At 41.4% G+C, this 26,928-nt stretch overlaps 1 protein-coding gene across 1 annotated transcript; it reads right to left on the bottom strand.

Annotated features, from left to right (window-relative positions):
- Positions 1–153: 153 nt before the first annotated feature.
- LOC124864867 (epsin-2-like) lies at positions 154–26,649 on the bottom strand. Its single transcript, XM_047359827.1, has 10 exons — positions 26,521–26,649; positions 14,954–15,708; positions 13,950–14,104; positions 8,275–8,387; positions 7,987–8,091; positions 7,581–7,707; positions 5,728–5,877; positions 5,237–5,329; positions 2,368–2,700; positions 154–1,445 (listed from the first exon to the last, which is right to left on the bottom strand). The coding sequence occupies exons 2-10, from the start codon at positions 15,379–15,381 to the stop codon at positions 1,114–1,116; spliced, it is 1,836 nt and encodes a 611-aa protein (XP_047215783.1). The 5' UTR covers positions 15,382–15,708; positions 26,521–26,649; the 3' UTR covers positions 154–1,113.
- Positions 26,650–26,928: the final 279 nt, after the last annotated feature.

Genomic DNA, 26,928 nt, shown 5'->3' with positions numbered 1-26,928 from the left:
ACACTTGGAGGCTAAATGCACACTCACACATATTCCCTCATCCCTTTGACCCTAGAAAAAAAAAATTTGTTTCACAGCTGCATCCACTTGTTCCATTCAGAAAATACTGACACTTTTCATCTTCTCTTCTAAAAATCATGACTGGGATGGAGAAGCAGTAGAAAATGGTTTAACATGTGGTCGTTAGTATCTGAACAGTAACAGTACACCAGCATACGAGCACGTACATATATATATATAAAAAAAAAACATCTTTTCTCGCCTCTCTGCAGTCTTTTAGGACTAAAATGAGCAGTTCCATTTCCTCCTGGGGAGTGTTCATGTTTAAGGTTGTGACCTTTCAGGGGTCATGTGGAAGGTTGGAAAAAAGGTCCAAGGGGAAGATGAAGGGTTGGGACTGAGTAGTACCAAGAGCCAAGGCAGTATAAGGGTGTGCCTTGTTTGTTTAATCAGACTTCCTCTGTGAACTAAGGTGTAACGGTGAGTCCAACAGTCGATGAAAGAAAAACAAAACAAAAAAGCAAAAATTGTGCAAAATTCCTGCTTTGTAATAAACACAACATACATGCAGGGAGTATAAACATCTCTCATCCTTGATCCAGCGAGTTAGAGTTAAACTCACTGGAATATACACAGTGTAAAAGCACTGAGATGTGCACTCAAACAGACACACTACAACTGATGGGGCTTATAAAAGATTAGTTCTAGAGACCAGATAAGATCTGTGAATTAGTACAGGCTGACTACTGTCACCCCATCACAAAAGAGGAGAGGAGCGGTCTAAAGGGTGAGGAGCCAGCTTAACAAGAGGAAGAACGGATGAAACTGGGTCCAGTCCCACCCCCGTGGAGAATCTAAAGTCTACAGACAAGTACAAAACCTTTGTGGTCACCAGCACCATATTAGATTCAGACTGGAACTCACAAGACTAGGCAGCTTGTAGCTGAGGAGCAGAAGAGCAGAAAGGAGTCAGGAAGTGGGGTCATTTAGTAGGGCGCCTGGCTGGGAGTGGCTTATAAATGGTTACATGGGATAGGATATCTCTTAGTTCATGTTGAAGCTTCTTAAGGAGCAAATTAATAAGAAGTAGGTTTTTTCCCCTGACTAATCCTTTCACAAAAGGAAGGGGTTGGTGGTTCCGGCGGGTTGTGCCCCTGCCTGGGGGGGCATGCTCATCAGTGGTTGAGGCATTGACATAAAGGGTGGGATCCCTGCGCTTCCGCCTACACCACCGGCTCCCAATCCGGGCATTCCCCGGCCCATTGGGGCCATCCCCGCCAGGGGGACCATGGCAACGGGCTGAGCGGGCACGGAGGCCAGGGGCATGGGCTCCGCAATGCTACCGAAGCCAGAGGGCATCGGGCTGACACGCATCTGGTTGAGTGTAGGAGGAACCGGCTGGCTCACTTGGAACGGGTTGGCAGTCGGAGCTGGAGCAGGGCCACCTGAATAAAGCAAACAGATAGTCAGTACAGCAGAAAATCACAAAGTTCCTATATGTTTTTTATGTATTTTATTGTAATAATTTTAGGGGATAGACCAATACAAAGTAGTGAATAATTGAAGTGAAAGAAAAAATGATGCACGGTTTTCAAAATGTTTGATTAATAGAAAACTGAGTGCGGCGTTGCCTTATCTATTCAAACCCCCCGTATTCTTATACCGCTAATTAAAATCTGCAGCAATGTGAAGGCCTGCTTGACCACAATCGCCACTGTGAAACACGGCAGTGGTTGCATTGAGCTTTTCTTCCCCAGCAGTTACAGGGCAGCTGGTCAGACATGGAGCTAAATACAGGACGGGACCGGGACAGAGGTTCGCCTTCCAGCAGGAAGACTACCAATACAGCCAGAGCTCCTACAGAATGTTTGAAGTGGGAAAGGGGGAGATCATGTGCTAGAATGGCCTAATCAAAGTCCAGACCTAAATCCCATTATGAAACCATGGCAAGATTTGAAAACGTATGTTCACAAATGTTCTCCATATGTTTCCATTTCCGCTTCACAATTATGCGCTGCTTTCTACTGGTCTATTACCTAAAACCGCAATAAAAGAAATTGCAGTTTGATGATGTAATGGGACAGAATTAGAAAACATTCAATGGAAATGAATACTTTTAGAAGGCACTGTATCCTTCCAGAAACATCTTGATGGTACAGAGATACTATCAGATGCACAGACATTATTTTGACATGTTTGGACAGTATTGAGTGAAGATCTGCATGCAACTAATGAGATTAAGAATGGTCTCAACATCATCATTAACACAAAACTGTCCACTTTAGAGTAAATACAACAGGTACCTGCTAAAGCTACCTGTTGGAGGTGGAGAACAGCTATGTCATACTGTATTCCTTGCACTCTTACCTGTAGTAGCCAAGAATGGGTTAACGACTGGTGGAGGCTGCGCTGGTTTGGTCACCAGAGAGTCCAGATTGACCAGCGCGGCGTTGGGCCCCAGGAAGGACTCTGGAGTCTTTCTAGTTGGGTTTAAGGAGATTGAAGTAGAGGCGGGAAGAGGGTCAAAGAGATCCAGGCTGCCGCTACTAGCCAGACTGACTTGGGAGGGGAGAGAGGACGTTATGCCCCCATCAGCTGAAATGGAGAAAGGAAGGAGGATGTTTAGTTTAAAGAGTTTTGTGTTGAGCGAGCAAAACACTGAACCCCAATAACTCCTATCTAAAGTTTTAAAATACACAGCTCAAAAAAAATAAAGGGAACACTTAAACACAATATAACTCCAAGTAAATCAAACTTCTGTGAAATCAAACTGTCCACTTAGGAAGCAACACTGATTGACAATCAATTTCACATGTTGTTGTGTAAATGAAATAGACAACAGGGGGAAATCTTTGGTGATTAGCAAGACACTCAATAAAGGAGTGGTTCTGCAGGTGGGGACCACAGACCACTTCTCAGTACCGATGCTTTCTGGCTGATGTTTTGGTCTTTTTTGAATGTTGGTGGTGCTTTCACACTCGTGGTAGCATGAGACGGACTCTACAACCCACACAAGTAGCTCGGGTAGAGCAGCTCATCCAGGATGGCACATCAATGTGAGCTGTGGCAAGAAAGTTTGCTGTGTCTGTCAGCGTAGTGTCCAGAGCCTGGAGGCGCTACCAGGAGACAGTCCAGTAAACCAGGAGACGTGGAGGAGGCCGTAGGAGGACAACAACCCAGCAGCAGGACCGCTACCTCCATCTTTGTGCAAGGAGGAACAGGAGGAGCACTGCCAGAACCCTGCAAAATGACCTCCAGCAGGCCACAAATGTGCATGTGTCTGCACAAACGGTTAGAAACCAACTCCATGAGGATGGTATGAGGGCCTGACGTCCACAAAAGGGGGTTGTGCTCACAGCCCAACACCGTGCAGGACGCTTGGCATTTGCCAGAGAACACCAGGATTGGCAAATTCACCACTGGCGCCCTGTGCTCTTCACAGATGAAAGCAGGTTCACACTGAGCACATGTGACAGACGTGACAGAGTCTGGAGACACCGTGGAGAGAGATCTGCTGCCTGCAACATCCTTCAGCAGGACCGGTTTGGCAGTGGGTCAGTAATGGTGTGGGGTGACATTTCCTTGGAGGCCCACATGACCCTCCATGTGCTCGCCAGAGGTAACCTGACTGCCATTAGGTACCGAGATGAGATCCTCAGACCCCTTGTGAGACCATATGCTGGTGCGGTTGGCCCTGGGTTCCTCCTAATGGAGGACAATGCTAGACCTCATGTGGCTGGAGTGTGTCAGCAGTTCCTGCAAGATGAAGACATTGAAGCTATGGACTGGCCCGCCCATTATTCCCCAGACCTGAATCCGATTGAGCACATCTGGGACATCATGTCTCGCTCCATCCACCAACGTCACGTTGCACCACAGACTGTCCAGGAGTTGGCGGATGCTTTAGTCCAGGTCTCGGAGGAGATCCCTCAGGAGACCATCCACCGTCTCATCAGGAGCATGTCCAGGCGTTGTAGGGAGGTCATACAGACACGTGGAGGCCACACACACAATACTGAGCCTCATTTTGACTTGTTATAAGGACATTACATCAAAGTTGGATCAGCCTGTAGTGTGTTTTTCCACTTTAATTTTGTGTGTGACTCCAAATCCAGGCCTCCATTGGTTAATAAATTTGATTTCCATTGATGATTTTGGGTTATTTTGTTGTCAGCACATTCAACTTTGTACAGAACAAAGTATTCAATGAGAATATTTCATTCATTCAGATCTAGGATGTGTTATTTGAGTTCCCTTTGAGCAGTGTAGAAACTTGCATCTCTCTAATGGCCATATTTTTTGCACATTCACTCCCAGTCCACTAGAACACAGAAGAGTCTCCATCTGCACTTAAGAACGTCTATTCACATTCACCCAAAAATGAAAACAAAATCAATATGCCATATAAAAGATGATGCCATTATGAAGGGAATATCAGAAGCAGACAGACTGGCTGTTACTTGTGGCAACAGTCAGATAGCAGGGAAGACAATCATTAATGCATTAACAACCTTTAGATACCTGCAAACACACAGAAATATAAAAGACAAAAACTGTTTTCACGTAACAGGAAGGTTGACATAATCTGAGCTCCAAAAATACTAATAAGAAACTCAAACATAATGTCTGTGTTAATTTTTTATGTTCATTTCAATCAGAACCGAATAATATTGATTAAAAACAAACATGTTTTATTCTCTTCAGGTCCTTCTTCCTTCTTCTTTATAACAGTGTTGAGCTAAAGCTTAGATCCAGCCACCAAAATTGCCCCACACCTTTAAAAACTAAACAACAAAAAAAAACTCTTAGATGTGCCAAAGCAGTTAACTGAAACCCGGTCAGAACCTGGAAAAAGTTTCACATTTGTTCATTTTGATTACTGCAAAAATGTGTTTTCAATTTTAATGGAATATCACAGCAGATCTGAGAGGGTTTCCATAATTTAGCCTGTGGGAACAAAAAAAGATCACATCATAGTGATATGAAAAAACAGAATTGAGCCAGGCAGTTTATTTCTACAGAGAAATATGTGTTTTTTTTTATCTGCCATAGAAAAACTTAATTTTGTACAAATGCTGCCTTTGCTCAAGTCTGTTGGTACATTTATACAAAGACGGGACAGTGTGTCTGTGCCCCCTGCAGAGAGGTTATATCTGCAGTGGGACATCTTCTGAGACACTGAGGGGAAGAAAACACAGAATCCGTGTCATTAGATGGACGAAGACAGGGTGAGTACCAGTGGGGACAGAGGAGGAAGAGCGCAGGCTGTCAAACTCTGAGAAGTCTTCCTTGGATGTACCATTGGATGTACTGAACAGGTCAAAGTTACCTGAAAGGAGACAAACCCGTTCACACAAACATGTGTACACACACAGAGACGAAAATACACAAAGTGTACAAAATTTACATATACAGCAGAAACAAAACACAGATAAATGGAGACATTACAAGACCAAATGTGTGTGGATATCTTTATTAACAATATATAACCAAGGAAGCATGCAGATGGGTGTAATCCTGCTTAAATGTGGACTGTTAGAGCCCTACTGAGTGTTCATTAGAGCTCCCTTCCAACAAAGACCAGAGACAGTAACCACCCTACAGTTCACCATTTTCCTATTTCTTGTTCACAGGTTAACTAAGTACTGAGATTTAAAGCTTCTTTGTGATTATTGGGTGAATGAAGTGTATGTGCTTGTGTGGAGAGAAAATAAAATGTTTTTTTACCTGTGTTGGAGGTCTTAGACCGGCCAGCTCCAGAACCCCAGGGATCAGATGCAGGACTGGAGTTGGCCCAGGGGTCGCTGGCCTTCATGGCAGGCAGAGATGAAGGAGCAGCCCATGGGTCTGCTGGCACTGATGGTTTAGGGGCAGATCCTGAGAGGAGAGTTGAGGAGTAAAAGTGAGTTTTATCCACAATAACGTTTTTCCGTCTCATAAATGAGACAAACAACAAAGTTCATGAGAACAGCTCTGGTAGGGAGGTGGTATGTATTCCAAGGCATAAATAAAAAAATGTCAAAAACATCAACAACTATTAGAAATGCATAACATGGGGCGCAATGCAGGTCGTAGCGACCCATATACTGAGGCTTTAGTCCTTGATGCAGCCGTCCCAGGTTTGAGTCCTGACCCTGGAGACCCCCTCTCTCCACCCCACTTCCTGTCTAGCTACTTTAGAAAAATAACAAAAAAAAGGCCACCACTACCACACAAAAAAATGCAAAACATTATTTTATGTTGTATAACCACTGCAAAAACAGAAACAATAGCTAAATTTGCATGGACATAAGTAATCAGAATAAATAGCCGATCGGACTTAAAATGTGTCACGTAAACATGTCAGTTGGAATATTCTGATTGGATTCGGCAGGATCGGAATGAAATTGTAATTCGTTTAAGAGGGGTGGTTTACACCGACTGACAATCCGATCGACATGCATGTAAACATTAGACAGGATCAAGTTATTCTGAATGAGGCAAACTGACCTATGTGCACCCCGCGTCAACTTGGCGTATTTCCGACTTGCGTGGCTAGTCGCTCTGGCTAGATGCCGATCAGCAAGATCACATGACACATTTTTAGTCCGATCGGCCATTTTATTTCGATTACTTATGTCCATACAAACGGTACAATCTGATTATTTTTTGTTTTAATTCATCTGAATACATCATAATCCGATCATGAAATTATGCGCGTGTAAACATAGCTACTGTCTTGTTACACTGGTTAATAGCTACCGTCTGATCAGTGCGGCAGTTCAGGAACCCCAGTTTACTGTAAATACGTCCAGATTTAAAAAGGAAAGAATTTCTGGCCCCTTAAGAGCAGCAGTGTACCTGCTGTCAGCAGAAAAGCACTAAAGCTCAGGGATGTCACGTAAAGAAAAAAAAAAACACATTTGAATTTATAAGGGTGCCCTGGCTGGACCAATTTGTACACCACACTTTTCAAATTTTTATTTGTATAAATATTTTGAAAATCATTTATTCCTTTCCTTCTACTTCACAACTATATACTACTTTGCTTTGGTCCTTTACATAAAACCTCAAGGGAACACCTTGAGGTTTGTGGTTGCAGTGAGACAAAATGTGAAAATGTCAACGAAGGATTGCAAATTACATTATTTAGCTACCATTACTTAGGTGCCAAATATGAGTCAAACCAATCAATTTGCCAGTTCATTTTAAATTCATTCACTTTAACCTTACTTGGTTCAGCTTAATAAGGGTGTTTGTCTTGAAGGGTTTACAGCCAAATGACTAACGTAATGAGGCAGGAGAAGCCAGCATGGCCTATTACTGTGAGTTTAATGGAATAAAGTACATATCCTCCCAACAGAATGGGTCTGCACCCTGTTGCTTAACTGAAACTAGTGTTATACTTTTATCTCCTCAAGAATCCCTTCCTGCATCACAAATGCTCTGCACTCCCTGTCTCCCTCTAACTGCCTCCCTGCTCCCAGAGCAGTAATGCTGCCAGCCAGTCGAGCGGCATTCCTATTAAACAAAGGGTCACAGTCCAGCAAGCTGCAGGTGGAGAGCAGCGATGCCTTTCACGCGTGTGTGTGTGTGTTTACCATAAGGCTGCCACGGGTCTGCTGATGCAGCTCCAGCTCCAGCTCTAGCTCCACCCCCCATGCCCCAGGGGTCAGCCTTGGCACCTGGCTCAGGGACATCCATTAGATCCATCAAAGATGACTGTGGCTACAAAGACAGAAAAAGAATTTAGGAAGCTGGGAACAGGGAAAAACAAAGCCTGTAGAGATAGGAGTAACATCGAGATGGAAACTAGATTTACAGAAAGAAAACTAAGCAGGATCCACTAGACAGGTATAGCACAACTCACTCCTCAGACACACTGCTTATAGTTAAGTCTTTTAGGCATTTTTCAAAGGAGCTCTGTGTGCCTTAAAAACACAGCGACTTGTGCATTCGGGTAGAATAACGATGAGGTGCTGCTTTGAGATCTTGAGTGAGTCTTACCTCCTTCTTCTTCTTGGGCAGCTTTGCTGAGCCTGGATCTTCTTTTTTACTCTCCTCCAAGGCCATCTGTAGTCTCAGGTCGTCACCTCTGCGCAGGCGCTCCTCCTAAACACACAGGTCTGAATTAGCAGCCCACTTACTTCTTCAACTACATGAATGCCACTTCATGTAAATCAATATCTATTTGTATTACCCTAATGTCTTTCATCCATAGAGAAAAGATTCGGCTCACAAAAGCAAAGGAGTGGACGCATGTTGGAGCAGGCATTTGAGACTATGTGTGCATACCTGCTCTGCAGCTTCTCTGCTCATGGCCAAAGCAAGTTGTAGCTGTAGTTCCTCTTCTCCACTGGTTTGAGGTCTAGCCTGTTCCAACTCTGAACCCGCATTGGGAGATGTTGCTAAAACACAAAACCAGAGTGTGCGTTAGTGTCACAGTCACCATAGGCTACATATTCAGCATAGAAAATAAGTATTAAACACATCAGCGTGTGTAAAAATAGTTCCAACAGGTCTAATAACATTTAATTAATGCTTTATGTTGGTAACAAACCCAGTAATGCACACATAAAGAACACAACACAGATTAGTCTACAAAACCACTTATGTGTAATAACATGACCAATGTAATATGAGCAACACTCCACTGCAGAAGAAAAAGCATCCAGAAGCTCATTTGAGACAGGTTCTGCTGGAAATGTTTTCCTGGTAAAACAAAGCTGTTCCTTTCCACTTGTGCCACATACCTGCTCAGGATAGGGGACTGCTGCAAATGTAATGACCCCATTCATTCAAATCCATTGAAAAACAAGAAAAAAATTATTCTGGTCAGATGAAAGCAAAACTGAACTCTTTGGGGGAAAAGCACAAAACCACCAAAACAGGAAATGAACAGAGAGGTTTGGAGGTGAGAACACCAAGGCGGGGCACTGTTTTTAGGCATATGGTACAGGCAGACTTCAGATGGATGCAAGGATGAATAGAGAAATAGACATTTAAATGCAGCATTTTAGTTAAAGTCTTAAAAAAAAAAAACTAAAGAGAGTCTAACTAGATCTTGTGTGACTGCCTGGGATCCATGTCTTCTCCAAGCCTCTGAGAGACGATAGGTCCACTCAGAGGACAGCCATGTGGCAGCCGAAAAAACAACAACGCACACGCTCCACGTTGCAAACACAAACACTCAATCTGGCCAGGACAATGTGTTATGAGCGTGCTCATTAATGGGGCCTGCTGTGTTTACTCCAAGCCCATTTTTGACTTGTGAAAGCTGAGCGGTTTCCATGGAAGCCACAATTTTCTAAATACATTTTCTAAACTTCATTTCTCTGTTAATGCCTATATGTTTACATCATGATTTATGTGAAAGATGTGGGTTTGTCAAGGTGTTTAAAATGTAAACTTTTTTTCTTCAGCCTTCAGTTTCACAGCTGAAATCTGAATATTTTCTTTCATATAAATACTACAGATCTAAATATGTTTCAATAATTTAAATAGCTAAATGTTTCCTTTTTCTTTCAGGCTACTGTTTTTCCTGTATTTGCTGTCCTAATTCATTCTTACTGCCCAGAACAGTAAGAACTCAGTTAGGGTTGAGATTTGGGCTTATGAAAGCCTAACGCTTCCCCAAATCTCTTTCCATCATGACTAGAAATGTGAATGATGCATAGGCTGCAACACAAAGCCGAACAAAACAACACTGACACAAATATGCTGTGACAGTTTCCCTATGTGACGAGACAAACTTCATACCCAACACTCCAAAAGATGACTAACATCCGCCCGCCTGTGATGAGGTCAGTCTGCTCGCTGCACACGTCAAATCTTTCCGTTTGCTGGAGAAATGAAAACCTTACCCTAAAAAAATTAAATCAATCTGACCTTCACTGCTTACAACTTCATATTCTAATCATACAAAGCCCCAAGAGGGGATCTTAAAAAAAACCTACAGTCCTGTGACTCATATAGAGCCATATCATACTCTCCATTTGCTGCACTGCCGAACAAGAAGGCTACATTTCTTATAAATGCATTAGAGATGCCTTAATTAATTGCCGGGAGGTCCAAAATTGCCAGTTTACCCTTAATTGGCTAAATCCTAAATCCATCAAAACTCTTGATGCATTTTTTTGAGCTTCACAATTATCAAAAAAAGATGGGGGACTAATGCTTTGATCCACAATCTTTCCTGTTGGACTAAAATACATCTACCTCTAAAAAAAAGAATCTGCTGCACATTCTCTCACGTATGTGTTCTGCTGACTAGGAAAGAAAAAATGTACTGAATCCATTCAAATGGACTCATTTAAAATCATTAAATAAAATGACTGCATTCACGGCTTCAATCTGATGATGCATTGTTTTTATCCTCCAGACAACAACAAAAGTAGTGGTAACTTAATGACACTAAAGAAAAGTACTTGCTTTACATTTTTCTTATGTGTTATATTACTTAGGAAAAAAATGGAACCAGTCAAAATTGAAACCACAAAGAAAACCTGAAATTACCATCGGCCTGGAAAAGCTGGATAGGTGCATCTGTAAGACATCTGATATTTAGCTACATCCAGCTTCCTACCAACTCCAACTACTAAAGATAGAGTCCCCCAGAGCCGGAGGCTGCCACCACCGTGTTTCAATATGGGGACTGTGAGTGCCGCCACTATTGGTTTTTACTACGGGGATGGTGTTTTTCATGTATTGAGTAGTGTTGGTTTTCCACCACATTTAGCATTTTTCATGTAAGCCAAACACATTCCTCCACACATCTGCTGATAAAAATTACATTTTTAAACCTTGCTCAATAATACCTGTGTCTTTTCTTTACACTCAGTAAATAAGTCTCATTCTGTTCACATTTGCGGATTTGTGGTCCACTCTCCTCACATCATTTAATTTTTGTTTACATCTCCATGAATATTACATTCCGCCTCATTTCTGTCAAGCCTGCCTGTGCCCGTCACATCTCAAGGGATCGTGACCGGGAGCATTTCTCTGTTTAGCAGAGATATTTTCATGTTTCAGATTTTGCAGCATCAGAGCCAGGGACTTAAAAACAAGCTGATAAAGAAGGCTGGTTCTGTTCTGGGGACTCCTCTGGAACCTCTGGAGATCATTGTGGAAAGACCGATTCTTCATAAAATGAAGAACATTATGGAGAACTCTGAGCATCCTCTTCATGAGACTGTCCTACAACAACAGAGTGTCTTCAGTCAGAGGCTTCTTCAGATCTGCTGTAAGACGGAGCGCTACAGGAGATCCTTCCTGCCCACAGCCATCAGCATCTAGAAGGTTTCTTTGAAGAAACCTTCATAATATGAGCTACAACAACATTTAATTGGCCTTTGGGATTAATAAGTATTTTTGAACTGAATTGAATTAAAGCTGAGCTATGTCTAAAAGCAGCTGCATGTCTGCTTTGAAGGTATATAAACCCCATGCCAACTAAAACACACAACTGTGGGAATAGACCATATATGGCATCCTGTTGAAATGCAGCTGTGCCTACAGGGGCGGGGTGTCTGAAACTGATTCTCATCTATCCTTCTGCCATTTCCTGCCAACTTACGATTCACTGAGCGCTACATAATTCTTATTATGAATAGAAGAATGAATTTCAGACAGTGAAATAGTCTGGTGGATTTCTGAACCGATAGTGGTGTACAACGTTTTAGATCGAGAACAATCATGAAATCCCATCTCATTCGCACCTGCAGTGAAGGAATTTAGCAGCTGTTGTGGGACGAAGTGTCCAATGTGTACATAAACTAATATCCATGCTTTATGTTAAACTTTAATTCTGATCAGAACCTGGAGAGAAGGATAGATAAAAATGCCTGTTCAATGTTGCTCAGCAGTGTGATAAAAAAAAAGAGAGAAAACTGTATTAAAATGTTACATGGGATTTATATGACACTGGAGAAACTGAATTGAGATTTTAAAAACATTAACATGACTTATTCAGTAATGATGATAATGAGAATGATTTACTAGTGTCATTAAGTTCTATATATGGTGCATCTCAAAATATTTTTGCCTGTATATGTTATTGGATTTTGCGAGAGTATATTTTTATGGATAAGTATATATTTATATGGACTGCATTATAGTCGATGAAACTGAAATATGCTTATCTAAATAGGATGTGATCAATCGGATTATGTTTGGAGGAGGGGTTGGACAGGTTTATACTTGTACCCACCCCCTTGAATATGTATTTAACCATGCTGCGTGCACCATTTAATTTACAATATATCCAATAAATTTAACTGCACTGAACTGAAATCTAGGGAGTTTTCAGAAACGTTGGATACTGTAGGTCAGGTTAAAAGCTGCTCTCACAGCTGTGGGACCATTCATTTATTCACACCACGTCTGGACAACAATACTCGGAAGGTTTGACTGGAATGACAAAAATCCCCCCCCCACACAGACTGCCTGGCTAAACTCCAATTGGTTCTCTGCTGCCCTGATCATAACGTTCAGAGGAAAGATTCAGGCCAAAAAGCTTGAGCATTTGTGTAGAGGACAAAACATGCTAGAAATCCAAAAAACAAGTTGTTAATCAACATTGATATGCGTAATTCTTGTAATAAAACCGTATTCAATATATAAGAACAAATCAAATTAACTGAAAGGGTCAATTTATTAAACAATAAATATTTATCAGTCAAAATGAATTAAAATCTGAATACACATCGTGTTAAAGTCACATAGCGTCATTTCATAATTTATTCACTCATTTCCTGTACCTACAATCCATCATAATAAAAACATGCAAGCCATTATAGGTCATAAAACAGGCCCCAACATCTGATTGGTACAGCAGCTAAACTACACTCCCATCACTTTGGCTATAAGTGTCAATCATGCCCAGTGACTTTAATTAATAAGGCTGATATATATCATTATGGAAAATATATAAAGAATTCATGACATGTACATGGTCTAAATAATCATTGATCATTTAGCATTTATTGAAAACATTTTTTTATTGGTTTACATTTAATTATTTGCACATTTATTCACCAACTTATTTTAAAATGTACTTGCTTATAAATCATTAGGGTCTAGCATAATTGCCTAAGTCATGTAAGCCAAAGTATGACTTGGGCAACTATGCGATAAGGCTACAGAAATGCATTTATTTAATGTATGCGTTTCCAGATTTATTCAAATAATATACATGTTGACTAAATTGTGGCACTTCCTGCCCTCGATAGGGATGAGTTTCATCTAATACATGCAGGCTAAAACCATAAGCAGACAAACAAGCCAATAGCCATCCTTGCAGACAGTCATCCTGCTGGGTGCAAAGAAATAGGGGTCAGAGTGTAAAAGAAAAAGAGGTCAGGGTTCACTCCTTTCATTTCATCTCCTCTGTCCTTCTCTGTGGTAACCTACTTCCTAAATTTGACTCATGCTTTTTATACGTGGCCACGTCCATGCCATCATTTTTCAACAGATTACAAGTCCCCAAGGGCTGAATTCAACTCCTTGTAGAGTAATGTGCACAACTCTTTATAAAAACTAGAATAGACTATCCAGTTCCCTTAAAATGATTGTCGTCCGTTCTCCCTGCCACACTGTCACTGTGTCAGGAGAAATGAGCACATCACTGAAGACATGAGCAGATTCCTCTGTCATGTGGATGAAAGATGAATTTAGGGGGGGGGTTGGTGGGTGGGGATCTCCTGCCTCTTCTGTTTGTGTGTGTGTGTGTGTGTGTGTGTGTGTGTGTGTGTGTGTGATGGGGGGTGGAAATGAGCTCAGGAATGCAGTCCTAGTCCAGAACGGCGAGGCAGAGATGGAACAGGGGGAGGGCTTCATAGTAGGGCAGAAGTTACAGTCACTGAGATACAGTATTAACAGCTGATATAATCCTTCTTGATTTGTTGTTTAAACAAGAACAAACCCTGTGTGCCTGCGTAACATCTGCCAGGTATTTATGAGGACATACTTACAGCCATGGTAGGAGGCAGGGGAGCCCTCTGATCTGCCGTATTCCTCGCTGTAGGATGTGGAGAGGTTGGGTTGGGATGAGCCCCGGCCAAAACCCATCGGAGTGCTCCCTGTGGACACCTGGGCCATACGCTCCTTAGTCTTCAAAGCCTGAGACCTAACATGGCAAAAATAAGAGATATTCATATTATTTTGACCTCTGCGTATTAAAATCTGAGTTGGGGGAATAGTCAAGTAAGAGATAGCACAAGGGCCAATATTCAGGGTTACAGACTCAAATTAGCAAAGCCATATGTTCATTTTTGGGCCATATAAATTCAAAAGTTATTGATTAATGCAGATATTTCTACTGTACAAAAAAAAAAAAAAAAACATGCAAAAAACTGAGTGGAAATGAACAAATCGACAAAAAATTGACCAAAATTAAAAATGGATAGATGGACGGACAACAAGATAAAAACAATAGGGAGACGGATGGATGGATGGATGGATGGATGGATGGCAAACGTATGAACAAATGAAACAACAGAACAATGGAGTACAGTTAAACAATGGGAAAGGAAATGATGCAAAGAAATAAACATGTTTTTTGTTCGTTTTCTTTTTTCATACTTATCCAAACTTGGAAAGCACCTAAATCATTTTCCACTCGATTCAACACTGTGTAGGAACCCAAGGTCTATTAGCAACCCAGAATAAGAATCAGGTCGTCTAGTTCCCACAAACACTCAAATTTAACAGCAACATTTTTCTTTTTCCCATTCATGAGCTATAAAATCTTCATTCTAACAGTTCCCACCAATGAAAGGTCCAAAACATTTAGTCTCTTTAAAGCCGTAGTGGATTCTGGAAGATATCGTGTCACCCAATCTTCTTAACCATTACAGAAAAATAAGTCAAACAGAAGACTTTGCTGTATAAATGCTGAAAGCTAGAAAACAAGGTTTCAGTTGAATTTACAAAGTTTTATTTACATATTCTTTCTGAAATTTGTCAATACTCTCACCTCTCTCCTTTAAGGCGTTTCTCATCTTTGAGTAGGACCACCAACTGCTTGCTCTTCTCCCTGACATTGATGCCCTGATCTTTGCCGTCTTTGTCAACGTACTGGAAGTCCTTCAGGGTCTGGATGGCGAAGATATTCTCCTTACACTGCAACGCCACCCTCTCTGAACCCGTCTTTATCAGGTAGTCGAGGAGCATGAGGGCTTTGTAGACGTGGCGCCAGTTCTTCCCATGATCGTTGAGCCGCTTCCAAATCATGTTCATGATCTCACTGAAGGCCACCACGTTGTAGGTGAGGTCCGCGATCTCGGACATGAGCGAAGACGACGGGCCCCAGGGGTCGTTGGACGTAGCCTCTCTGACCTTCTTCTCGGCATCAGAGTAATTGTTGACCATGTTTTTCATCTGCCGGCGGATGGTGCTTGGCATGGTGGCGGTGAAGATGGGACAGACAGGAAGTAATAAAAAAAATGGAGAGAAGCTTGGGCTCTAGCAGTACCGTGGTAAAAAAAAAAAAAAAAAAAAAACACTTTTATCCTTGAGAAGAACTTTGTCTAGTCCACGTGTCTGTGTCCTCTATTACTGCACAGTTGTAGCAGGGCTATACTGATGTTTATCCTTTTGTATCGAAGTGTGTTATGTTTGCTTAAGAGGTTTCTCCAGGCCAGTGCAGTGTTCCCGAGTCCTCCAGAAGAGCATCTGTTAAAACCATCTCCACACACGTAACGCAGGCAGTACACAAGACCACGCCATCACCTAAAACAGACAGATAGCCAATGAGTGTACAGGGAAAAAAAAGGCTAAAAAGTATAAAATGAATTAGCTTTCCGGCTAACTACAAACATTTGACTGCATTCACGAATCTCACTGCGATCCTAATTGACACATCTCAACAAAAAGATCATGCTGAATTGTATTTATATAGGCAGCTGTAGTTGCTTCTATTTTGAAACCAGACAAACATGTTTCATACTTTCAGACTTAGATAGGCATTTTCCACACCTGCCCACTTCAGATCACACAGGGCCTTAGTGTTGTGAAAAGAGCTGCGTTTCAGCTTTTACAAGATCACTTACGTTTACAATAACTTGACACAATGGCAAATTACAAGGTAAGGTACTGAAGATGAGTAATGTCTGAAGAGTTAGCTCTCCATCCATGTTCAAGCTTCTCAGGGAAATTCAGGTGGTAAAGTTGCACACATGGTGGGCTTTCAGGGAAATTAAATGAAGAACGTGTGGAAAAACTCTGCAATAATGAACTTGCACACATCTGTATTCAGAGACCAGCTTACCAAGTACATTTAAAGTCTGAAATACTTGGTTTAGACGCGTGGTTCTCAAAACGTTCTACTTGGGCAGCCTGTAGTGTAATTTTGCTACCATTTCTGCAACAAAATTACCAACAAACAATTGTGTGTAGAGCTAATGAGCAGTTGTTCAATTGTTTCATCAGAAAGATCTCAAAGAGCAGCAGAGAAAATTCAACAACTTCCGTCACAAACCGAAGTGGACCACAATAAACCAGGAACAAGAACTGATGGCAACATATGCTGCGATTTTTTTGCCTCGAAGATGAAACTTCTTTAAATAACATCCAAACCCAACTTAACTATATTCCCGTTCCAACTTAAATAAGCAGTGGGAATTACTAATTTTCTGGATTTTGGACCTTGGAGACACTACAGCAACATACTCACTCAAGCGGGCTGTACAATGCTGTGAGAAAATTTTATAAGATAAAAAAAAAATAATTAACAAAAGGTCAAAGAAAGAAATTATTTACTGCAGCTATTGCTAACTTTAGATGCAAGGTGGTAGAGCTGAACTATATACTGAATCATAAGTTTCGAAAATTCAATTTGTGCAAATATCATAATCAATGATTGGTAGGTTACAGTATCTCAGTGGGTATGCACACAAACTCTGCTTGCCGGTAATATACTGGGCCACCTGGATTGACTATTACTGTCCTTTATGTGCAAACAGGATATAGATGCGAGTGATGCTAAAGCTCAAGGATAATGGTGGGGCCGTAGCTAAGATGTAAAGGAAAAAAGTGCCGAGAATGCGAGTTAATTGTTATCATCGCAAGACTAATAATACCACAACTTCATGCATTTCTAATATTAAATATGGAAATTTCAACTTCGGAGTAAACAATTATTATATATTTACATAGCAATGTCCAACCAATTATGCAATAAAAAAGGAAAAGGAGGTTCCTATTGTTGCTTTCTTAAGTAAAGAAAAAAAGAGGCTCATTCCTGTTGTACTTCTGTTTCAAAATGTCTGTCCAACTATGACAAAAGCATATATAAATCAGTCATCAAAATATATTTTTCTACCCTTCCTGTTTTTAGTGGTAACAAATGAATTTAGGAGCATACTGGAAATCTGCCATGTGTGTCCAAGAGCAGAAGCTGTAAAACAGAGTTTTAGGAATATTTAGCAAAAGCAAAGACAAAATAACAGACTTTAGCATCTTACATTAGCCTCCAGTGCAGCTAGCATCACTAACGCCAACATTTCCAAATCCACCATGTTCCATGAAAGTGTTTGAAAGCTCAGAAAGATAAATCTGAGCAACACTGTTTCACTGTGTATAGTTCCAGTTATCTGCACTTTCTTGCAGTGTCAACACTACAGTTTGCTTTGAGCTTTGCACATTTATGCACCCTCTCAGACTTCATTTTAAAATACATTGCTGACAATAAAAAACACCCAACTTAAAGTCTTATTGTCTCAGCGACAGCATCCATAACATAAATGGAAATAATTTGTAAAAAAGGTTGAATGAAAAAAATATAAAAGCATGTAGTGTTTCCTAAACTAATGTGAAAGTATTAAACAGTTGCTTTCATTCAAGATTACTATAAGAAATCTAAACGATGTAGACCTGACAGCTTGAGCTTCCTGTGCAAAAGTGACACCCATTTGTTAATAGATAAAGAAAATTTACAAATACTTTTCTCTTATCAATCTATCAAAATTGCGATAGATCTGAGTCAGTCTGGAATATCCTGATCGGTGTTTCTCTTGCAATATACACTGCTCAAAAAAAATAAAGGGAACACTTAAACACAATATAACTCCAAGTAAATCAAACTTCTGTGAAATCAAACTGTCCACTTAGGAAGCAACACTGATTGACAATCAATTTCACATGTTGTTGTACAAATGGAATAGACAACAGGGGGAAATCTTTGGCGATTAGCAAGACACTCAATAAAGGAGTGGTTCTGCAGGTGGGACCACAGACCACTTCTCAGTACCGATGCTTTCTGGATGATGTTTTGGTCTCTTTTGAATGTTGGTGGTGCTTTCACACTCGTGGTAGCATGAGACGGACTCTACAACCCACACAAGTGGCTCAGGTAGTGCAGCTCATCCAGGATGGCACATCAATGCGAGCTGTGGCAAGAAGGTTTGCTGTGTCTGTCAGCGTAGTGTCCAGAGCCTGGAGGCGCTACCAGGAGACAGGCCAGTACACCAGGAGACGTGGAGGAGGTCGTAGGAGGGCAACAACCCAGCAGCAGGACCTCTACCTCCATCTTTATGCAAGGAGGAACAGGAGGAGCACTGCCAGAACCCTGCAAAATGACCTCCAGCAAGCCACAAATGTGCATGTGTCTGCACAAACGGTTAGAAACGACTCCATGAGGATGGTATGAGGGTCCGATGTCCACAAATGGGGGTTGTGCTCACAGCCCAACACCGTGCAGGATGCTTGGCATTTGCCAGAGAACACCAGGATTGGCAAATTCGCCACTGGCGCCCTGAGCTCTTCACAGATGAAAGCAGGTTCACACTGAGCACATGTGACAGATGTGACAGAGTCTGGAGACACCGTGGAGAGCGATCTGCTGCCTGCAACATCCTTCAGCATGACCGGTTTGGCAGTGGGTCAGTAATGGTGTGGGGTGGCATTTCTTTCCATGTACTCGCCAGAGGTAGCCTGACTGCCATTAGGTACCGAAATGAGATCCTCAGACCCCTTGTGAGACCATATACTGGTACGGTTGGCCCTGGGTTCCTCCTAATGCAGGACAATGTTAGACCTCATGTGGCTGGAGTGTGTCAGCAGTTCCTGCAAGATGAAGACATTGAAGCTATGGACTGGCCTGCCCGTTCCCCAGACCTGAATCTGATTGAGCACATCTGGGACATCATGTCTCGCTCCATCCACCAACGTCACGTTGCACCACAGACTGTCCAGGAGTTGGTGGATGCTTTAGTCCAGGTCTGGGAGGAGATCCCTCAGGAGACCATCCACCGTCTCATCAGGAGCATACCCAGGCGTTGTAGGGAGGTCATACAGACACCTGGAGGCCACACACAATACTGAGCCTCATTTTGACTTGTTTTAAGGACATTACATCAAAGTTGGATCAGCCTGTAGTGTGTTTTTCCACTTTAATTTTGTGTGACTCCAAATCCAGGCCTCCGTTGGTTAATAAATTTGATTTCCATTGATGATTTTTGTGTGATTTTGTTGTCAGCACATTCAACTTTGTACAGAACAAAGTATTCAATGAGAATATTTCATTCATTCAGATCTAGGATGTGTTATTTGAGTTTTCCCTTTATTTTTTTGAGCAGTGTATAAATAAAAATACACACAGATTTTTAAATATTTACTTACAATGAGCTCCTCACCCTATCTCTAAGGGAGTGCCCGGCCACCCTATGGAGGAAGCTCATTTCAGCCGCTTGTATCCAGGATCTCGTTCTTTCGGTCATGACCCAAAGTTCATGGCCATAGGTGAGGGTAGGAACGTAGACCGACCGGTAAATTGAGAGCTTTGCTTTTCAGCTCAGCTCTCTCTTCACCACAACCCTTAGAGATAGGGTGAGGAGCTTGGCCATCTGGGAGGGGCTCGGAGTAGAGCCGCTGCTCCTCCACATCGAGAGGAGCCAGTTGAGGTGGCTCGGGCATCTATACCGGATGCCTCCTGGACGCCTTCCTTGGGAGGTGTTCCAGGCACGTCCCACTAAGAGGAGGCCCAGGGGACGGCCCAGGACACGCTGGAGGGACTATGTCTCTCGGCTGGCCTGGGAATGCCTTGGGATCCCCCTGGAGGAGGTGTCTCTGCTGAGTCTGCTGCCCCCGCGACCCGGTTCCGGATAAGCGGAAGACGACGAGTACGAGTACGAGTACTTACAATGAGGCAAAATGCTGAATTCAAATGTTCGCATTTTTCTATCTCTAAAAAGGCATAAAAAGTGTTAAAAGAATCAAGTAGTAGTAACCTAGTAGCTTTAATCTATTGATCTAATAAATGCTACTGAACATTTTTACACATTTGAATTTCCCACTTGTGGCTCTTCACTGCTATAAATTTACATGTAATTTTATTATTTTCTCTCCTATTAGATTCTCAAAAACACAAATGTAGACTTCATTGTTCCTGCACAGAAACAGCCTATGAAAAGGTAAACAGCTCATCTTGTAACCACTTCCTGACAAATATAGAAAGTGAGAGTATACTTGCAGCTGCATAACCTACACATCCATGTTCCACATGAAAACTTTTGACCATGAGAACCTCTGTGTGGCATGGAAACACTTGGTAGTGCAATTAATCTATTTTTTAACAAGTGGTGCTTTTAATACTCAAATGTGGCAGTCAGCTGGAAAGTAAAGAAAACCAATTCTATGAAATACGAGGTTTATTTGAAAGTTGCATAATGCATACCGACTCTGCTGATCTCGTTTAAGTCGCTGAATGCTTTCTGTGCCCTCCGCGTGTCCGTCTGCCATTTAGGTACACCAATGATGACTTATGCAACTCTGTAATCTGATCTCCACATCGAGCATGAACCAACAAGCGCTTTCACAATAATTTGTTTTTCTTTTCAGTTTCTCTAGAGAATAAGTGTTAAGACTTAACAATGTAATTTGTACTTTCTTTTAAACCATCAAGTGGCTATTTGCACTTGCATTTGTGATTATTTCATAGACTTCCTGTAAAGTAGTGCCACAGACACACAGCTGAAGGCAATACAGGAAAGGAAACAAAGAGTATGTTTTTAAGGGATAATAAAACAACTTGGCACATCCCATAAATTCACTTAACACCAGCGAAACGTGATCCCAGAGGAGCACGCCCTCCCTCCAAAATCCCTCATCACCCTCCACCCCGCTGCATCCGCATGAATACTTCTAAGACCTAATGACACATCTGCTGCTATAATCACCTATTCACCCAAAGCTGACAGGAGGAAGAGAGGAGAGTCTGTCCATACAACCCCCCTCCTGCAACCCCTTCTTGTCCTGGAACAGCGCCGCTCAACCCCCACAAGCAGCCTTGGCTTTGCTCTGTCCTGGGCTGCACTCAGAGTAGGTCTAGAAGATGCAGCGCACAGCTTGTGTGTCTGCTGAAATGCATATTCGTGTGTCAGGGAAAGTCAGCTATCTCTAAATGATTGATTCTGTCATCAATCCTGTCATTTTCAGTAAGCCATGTAAAATAGTGGGGTAATTTAACCTCAAAATCTGAGTTCACATGCTGCCAAACATTCCACTTCCTCTTCCCTCGTTCTGGATTCATCCGACTACCAGACTAACGCAAAGGACACAATCATTCCGACCCAGTTTCCTTTTCGTCATCTACAGCTAAAACAGTGATTCTTATTCTACATCATTATCCATATCATACATTGCCTCTTTTCCACCTTAATGTTAAGCATTCTGGTTATAATAACAACATGTATAAGAAATTAATGGATTCAAGGGGAATATATATATATTTTTAAAGCCAGAAAACATAAAAAAAGAAATACAAATAAATCAGAAAACAGCCATTCCATTGGTTATCAAACCCAATAAGTCGTTTTAAAATGCACTTTTCTGACACACAAGAGACTTTTAAGTCATGCCAGGAAGACACTACCATATAGAAATGATAAATGTATTTATCTTTAACCGCATTGTCTTTAAAGCCTGTGAGTTGCAATGGCTGTAGACAAATAGTTTTCTTAAACAGAAAAGACATTTTCAAAAGGAATATGTTGAATGGATGTGTGGCTGCTTAATGCCACCGCAGTAAAAGAAAATAGTATGATCTTTGGAGCAGTACTTCTCCACCAAAGATCTACTCAGGGAATGTGGTACAGCTGTGTGGAAGAAAACACAGGTTGAGAGGATGGATTGCTCTTTGCCCACGACAGTCTCACAATTGAAACAAATAAAATGTTTGATTTAAGGGAAGGAACAAAAAACCTGAGAGACAATTTACGCCACAAAAAAATACATGGCTTAACATTAGTTGGGTATTGGCATTTGAGTTGATCCACCGTTTCAGGTTGAGTATAACTTGTTAGCTGCCTCTAAGTTGGTACATTTGGAGATATTGTATTGTTTTACTTAATTGATTCTGACTGCAGTGTGGTGCTGTAGGATTGGCAGAACCGGAGAAAGGCCAGCACAGCATGTGAAAAACAGGGCACTCTTGCTTCTTTTTTAAATATTTTTTTTGCGGCACTAGAGGCCTTTACTTTTTCATTTTTCCAACAGTAGGTAGACAGAAAAGAGGGCAAAGAGAGGGGGAGACATTCAGCAAAGGTCATCGAGTCCGGGACTTGAACCTGGGACAGCCGCATCGAGGACTATAGCCTCTGCACATGGTCACGTGCTTAACCCCTACACCACCAGCACCGTGCCCCACTCTGTTACTTCTACACCATTAATCAGGAGCTGTTTACCGATGCACCCTCCTTTCCATGATATAATTCTACTGCAAGTGCTGGACTGAGCCGACTGGTCATTTCTTTGAATATAGCTAAGACACACTATAGATCACTGCCACACACTGTCCATGGTTGTACACATACACGAAGAATGGGAATGTTAGTCCCAGTTCCAACTGATTTTTGATGCCCAACCCTACTTGACACTGCAAAGGATTTTGCAGGATTTTTAGGCTTTTGGCTGAGTTAAAGCAGACCTTCCACTACACTGCTGATATTCCAAACTGGTGACAAGTTTAAAAAAGTCCAAGGAGATCACAGCAAACTTCTATGAAGTATTAGTTAGCTTACTTGACATTAATTGCTAAGCAGGTAGTGCTTGCTGGAGGGGTGTCCAAAGTCAGTCCTCGAGGGCTAGTGTTCTGCACGTTTTAGATGTTTCCATGCTTTAACACGCATGATTCAGGTGATAGCATTTCAGCAAAAGCCTGTTAATCAGTCATTAATGGAAATCAGGTGTGCTGAAGCAGGGAAACACCTAAAACATGCAGGACACCAGCCATCGAGCCCCAACTTTAGACACTCCTGCTGTGCATAAAGTAGAGAGTCCAAAATACTGCTACATTAAACACTTCGGGTGCTTTGGTGGTTTAAATGTCCCTGCTTTACTGCCATCTGTTTCATAGGCACAGCCGATGTTTGAATGTTAGAGTAACTGTTTCAAATAAAAATGTAATACTAACTAAATATTAACTAAATATTAAATAGTTTTAATTAAGCATGAAAACAAGTAACCGTTTCATCTCTACTACATTAAAGCTAATTTATGAAACTGATGGAAGAGGAGGAAAAACAAAACTTGTACATCTGAGCAGGAGCAGAGAACTGCAATGCATAGAATGTACGCTATAAACAATCCTACCATGTCTGATCATCCACAAATTATAATTTTCAATAATCTAATATTGTTACATTGCTCTTCCTAATTTACAAGCAGATGACACCTGTGTATTTTAAATTCTCTTTCATCGACAATTTTGAGGAATGCAGAAACTCTGAAGCGTGTAAATGCGACACCCGGACAGTTTGCGGTAAATATTCAAGGTCACATGCAAAGAGAAAACCATTTGGACAAGGCAATCTTTTCAGATGCGAGAAACAATATTGCATGTTTTGACCCAGGGGATGAAAGAAAAACACCTGATCTTTTGCTGCCACTGTAAACCAGAAGCCCATCAAGCTAGCAATGTTAAAGGTTTCCCTTAACACTATGGAGCAAACCGTTTACACAGCATCCTCCCTCAAAGACACTTAGATACTGATCCCAAGGCACTATAGCAAGACCAAAACAGAGTGACGGGATCAAAAGCAGGTAAAATAGCTGTAACATTATCGCGCCATAGCTGTGCATATTATGATGTGCAGCAGAGTGCTCCAAACAAGAGCATCAAAGGTGCAGTACACTTCTCTAACAGAGAAAAGACATTTCACTAAGAAGGACTTAGTTTTAGTTACAGATCACTAATAGACCTGTAGTTGTGTATGGGGGTGTTGGGTCAATTTACCATCATCGATTTATAATCCAACATCTTGACCTTCTGAACTGTAATTAAGTCAATTCATCAAGCGTCTTGAGATTCTTATTCCTACTAATTAAACAGGGCTATTCCTAGGTCTCCAAAACTGTTACGTTCATAAACTGCATGTATTTTCACACTCCAAGTTCACACAATAGCAAAACCCTTATTTTCATATTGAACTCAGTCAAATTAGTTTTGACTGCTAAAAGAAAATCTTGCCCTTTTGCCCGTGTCTTGATCATCTAAATTAGGAACTGACTTATGTGTCTTTTTAAAGATCTAGGAATCATGGCATCTGTCTCAAGTGGAAACGTTTTGATGCAAAACAAACCGTCTTTAACAGATGGCTGTATGATTGAAAAGCAGCTTTCCACTAACATCCATAACAATAAGTCACACTTTTATTCTTAAATAAATAAATCAAAAACTACTCTAAATGCAAACCCTACATTAGCAGTACTATTCAAATGCAAAAAGAAATAAACCTCATCTTTATTCCAAGAAATGCACATTCCCACTGGTATGATTGACATAAGCAACAAGTTAAATTCCCATGCTGACTTATAATTCACAACAAAGACATCTTCACATTCAGAGATCAAGACTGAATCTGTCAGATTCCTGGGGCATCAACGATAAAATGCCTGGCCTCTTCCCAGTTCTACAATGTTTACTTCAAGTCCAACAGCTGACAAAATTTTTCCACGGATAGAAACAAAAACCACACAGTCCTGCAAGTGAACTAAAAGGCACAAAAACATTTAACTTTGTTTGAAACTGTCTTTTCACAGAATCAAACTCTGGAAAGCTAGTGCAGCCAAGGCTAAATGTGAGAAATTGTGCAAAAAAAGACTTTTTCACAAGTGTGAGATAAACTGCAGTGACTTATATGGCTTACCAGTATGGGAGTAAGTTAGTGTGTGTGTCTTGGCAAAACCCAGGTAAACTGTGATTAGCATTAAAGGTCGATAAGGCAGCACTCAGAGAACAGGTCCACCTTGTCACACAGAGACTAAAGCTGATCTAGTGAAAGAAAATCTTGTGCAACCAGGCACCTGTGTATGAGTGTGACATCTAGCCTGGTTCAGAAACAGGCTAGATGACTTGATGTAGCAAGCTCAGCGCTACATCAAGTCATCTAGCCTGTTTCTGAACCACACAGAGACTTCCTTTTAGTGACTTAGCAATTATCATAACCACAAATTATTATTATTTTACAACTTTATGATCCTACAAAAAAAAAACTGAAGATCCAAAAAAAACATGAATTCTAGGTATTATAAAGATCAACCATTAAATACTAGGGAAAGACAGGAGAACCCACTTTGTGATGGCCCTTTGTCCTCCCTGGCTGTCCCATATAGACAGGGACGGAAGGAGGACGGTGATGATGCATTTGTCAGTCACTGTGACTGATTATTCTGACAATAGATAAAGCCGTGGCCCTTCTTTGGCTATGTTAGTAATGACATCTGCGAAACCGCTAATACGCGCAAATCTGAACACAAATCTCTGCCCGTGCATTAAAAACCAGCTAAAGCGGCCAGCGTTAAACATCTTCGGGAAGACTAACCAAGTAACACAGCTGAACAGAGACAGCGCCCAAACTGAGAAGAATTCCCATTACATTGTTATTACAGTTACTCCGATGATCGCTGCAAGGACACAGTCGTTAAATTCAATTCGGTATAGTCAAACAAATCGCAGGAAAAAAAAGAAAGCTGTACTTTTAGAAAAAGAACAAACGTGAATCATTGTGCCGCCTTCAAGTGATGTGATTGATAGCACAGAAGCTAAAGTAGCGTCAGCTAAGATTAGTCAATTGTATTTTATCGACATCCGACTCACGGTTTAATGATGAGTATAGCACATATCTAACTTTAAGCAACGTCAACTTTAAACATCTACTCAAAAAAATCCCCACATGCGGTCCGCTAATGTTAACAACTTAATCGCAAACTTGCGATAAATACTTTTCGTTAGCCAGCAACCCAAGCTAGCGAACGGCGTTCACTTGTGGCTTTAATTGGGTTTTTTTGCTAACTAGTTTCCTTCAGCAGCAGAGACCCCTAGCATGTCTGTCAAAGTTGGTTGTATTAACATGACATACTTTGTACCGTTCAACATTGCCAGTTACTTGTTTACGCCTGAATAAATGTTTAATGACAACTGTATGTTAATTCGGAAGTGAAAACTCTGCTTTGAAAAAGTTGGATAAAAGCTAACCAAGTTGATATGTCAGCTAGCTGTTCCTCTTTTTCATATACTTCAGCATAAAACAATCACTGTTTACTCACCACGTATATGTAATATCAAGAGTTTTATTTTCTGAATCTGCTGTTATTACTGAACCAAAGTCCACAGCCGCCCCAGGCAGCTCCCCAGCGTATTTTCATTAGCATGCTATGCTAGTTAGCAACACTTCCGAGTTAGCAGCCAAGACGGGTGCTCGGTGGAGACATCACCAGAGCCAACTGGATTACAGGACACCCTGGAAAAACAAAACAACTCTAAATGAAAGCAAGTCGTCACTCACCGTAGTTTTTACGCTATGCCCGGTTATGCTGTTACTCAAGAAACACAAACAATCAGGCTAATTCCAAGCGGGGGGGGGGAATCTCCACTAAGAACTTATTTCGGCGTTCAAGGAGCTTGTTGCGCCTCCGCCTAGCTGTGTGCAGCTAATGCTAATCCGGCTAAAGCCA

This window comes from Girardinichthys multiradiatus, chromosome Y, assembly GCF_021462225.1.
Source record: "Girardinichthys multiradiatus isolate DD_20200921_A chromosome Y, DD_fGirMul_XY1, whole genome shotgun sequence".
NCBI classification, from domain to species: Eukaryota; Metazoa; Chordata; class Actinopteri; order Cyprinodontiformes; family Goodeidae; genus Girardinichthys; species Girardinichthys multiradiatus.
Note: the sequence above shows the minus strand (reverse complement) of the source record. Positions and strands in the feature narration are given on the sequence as shown.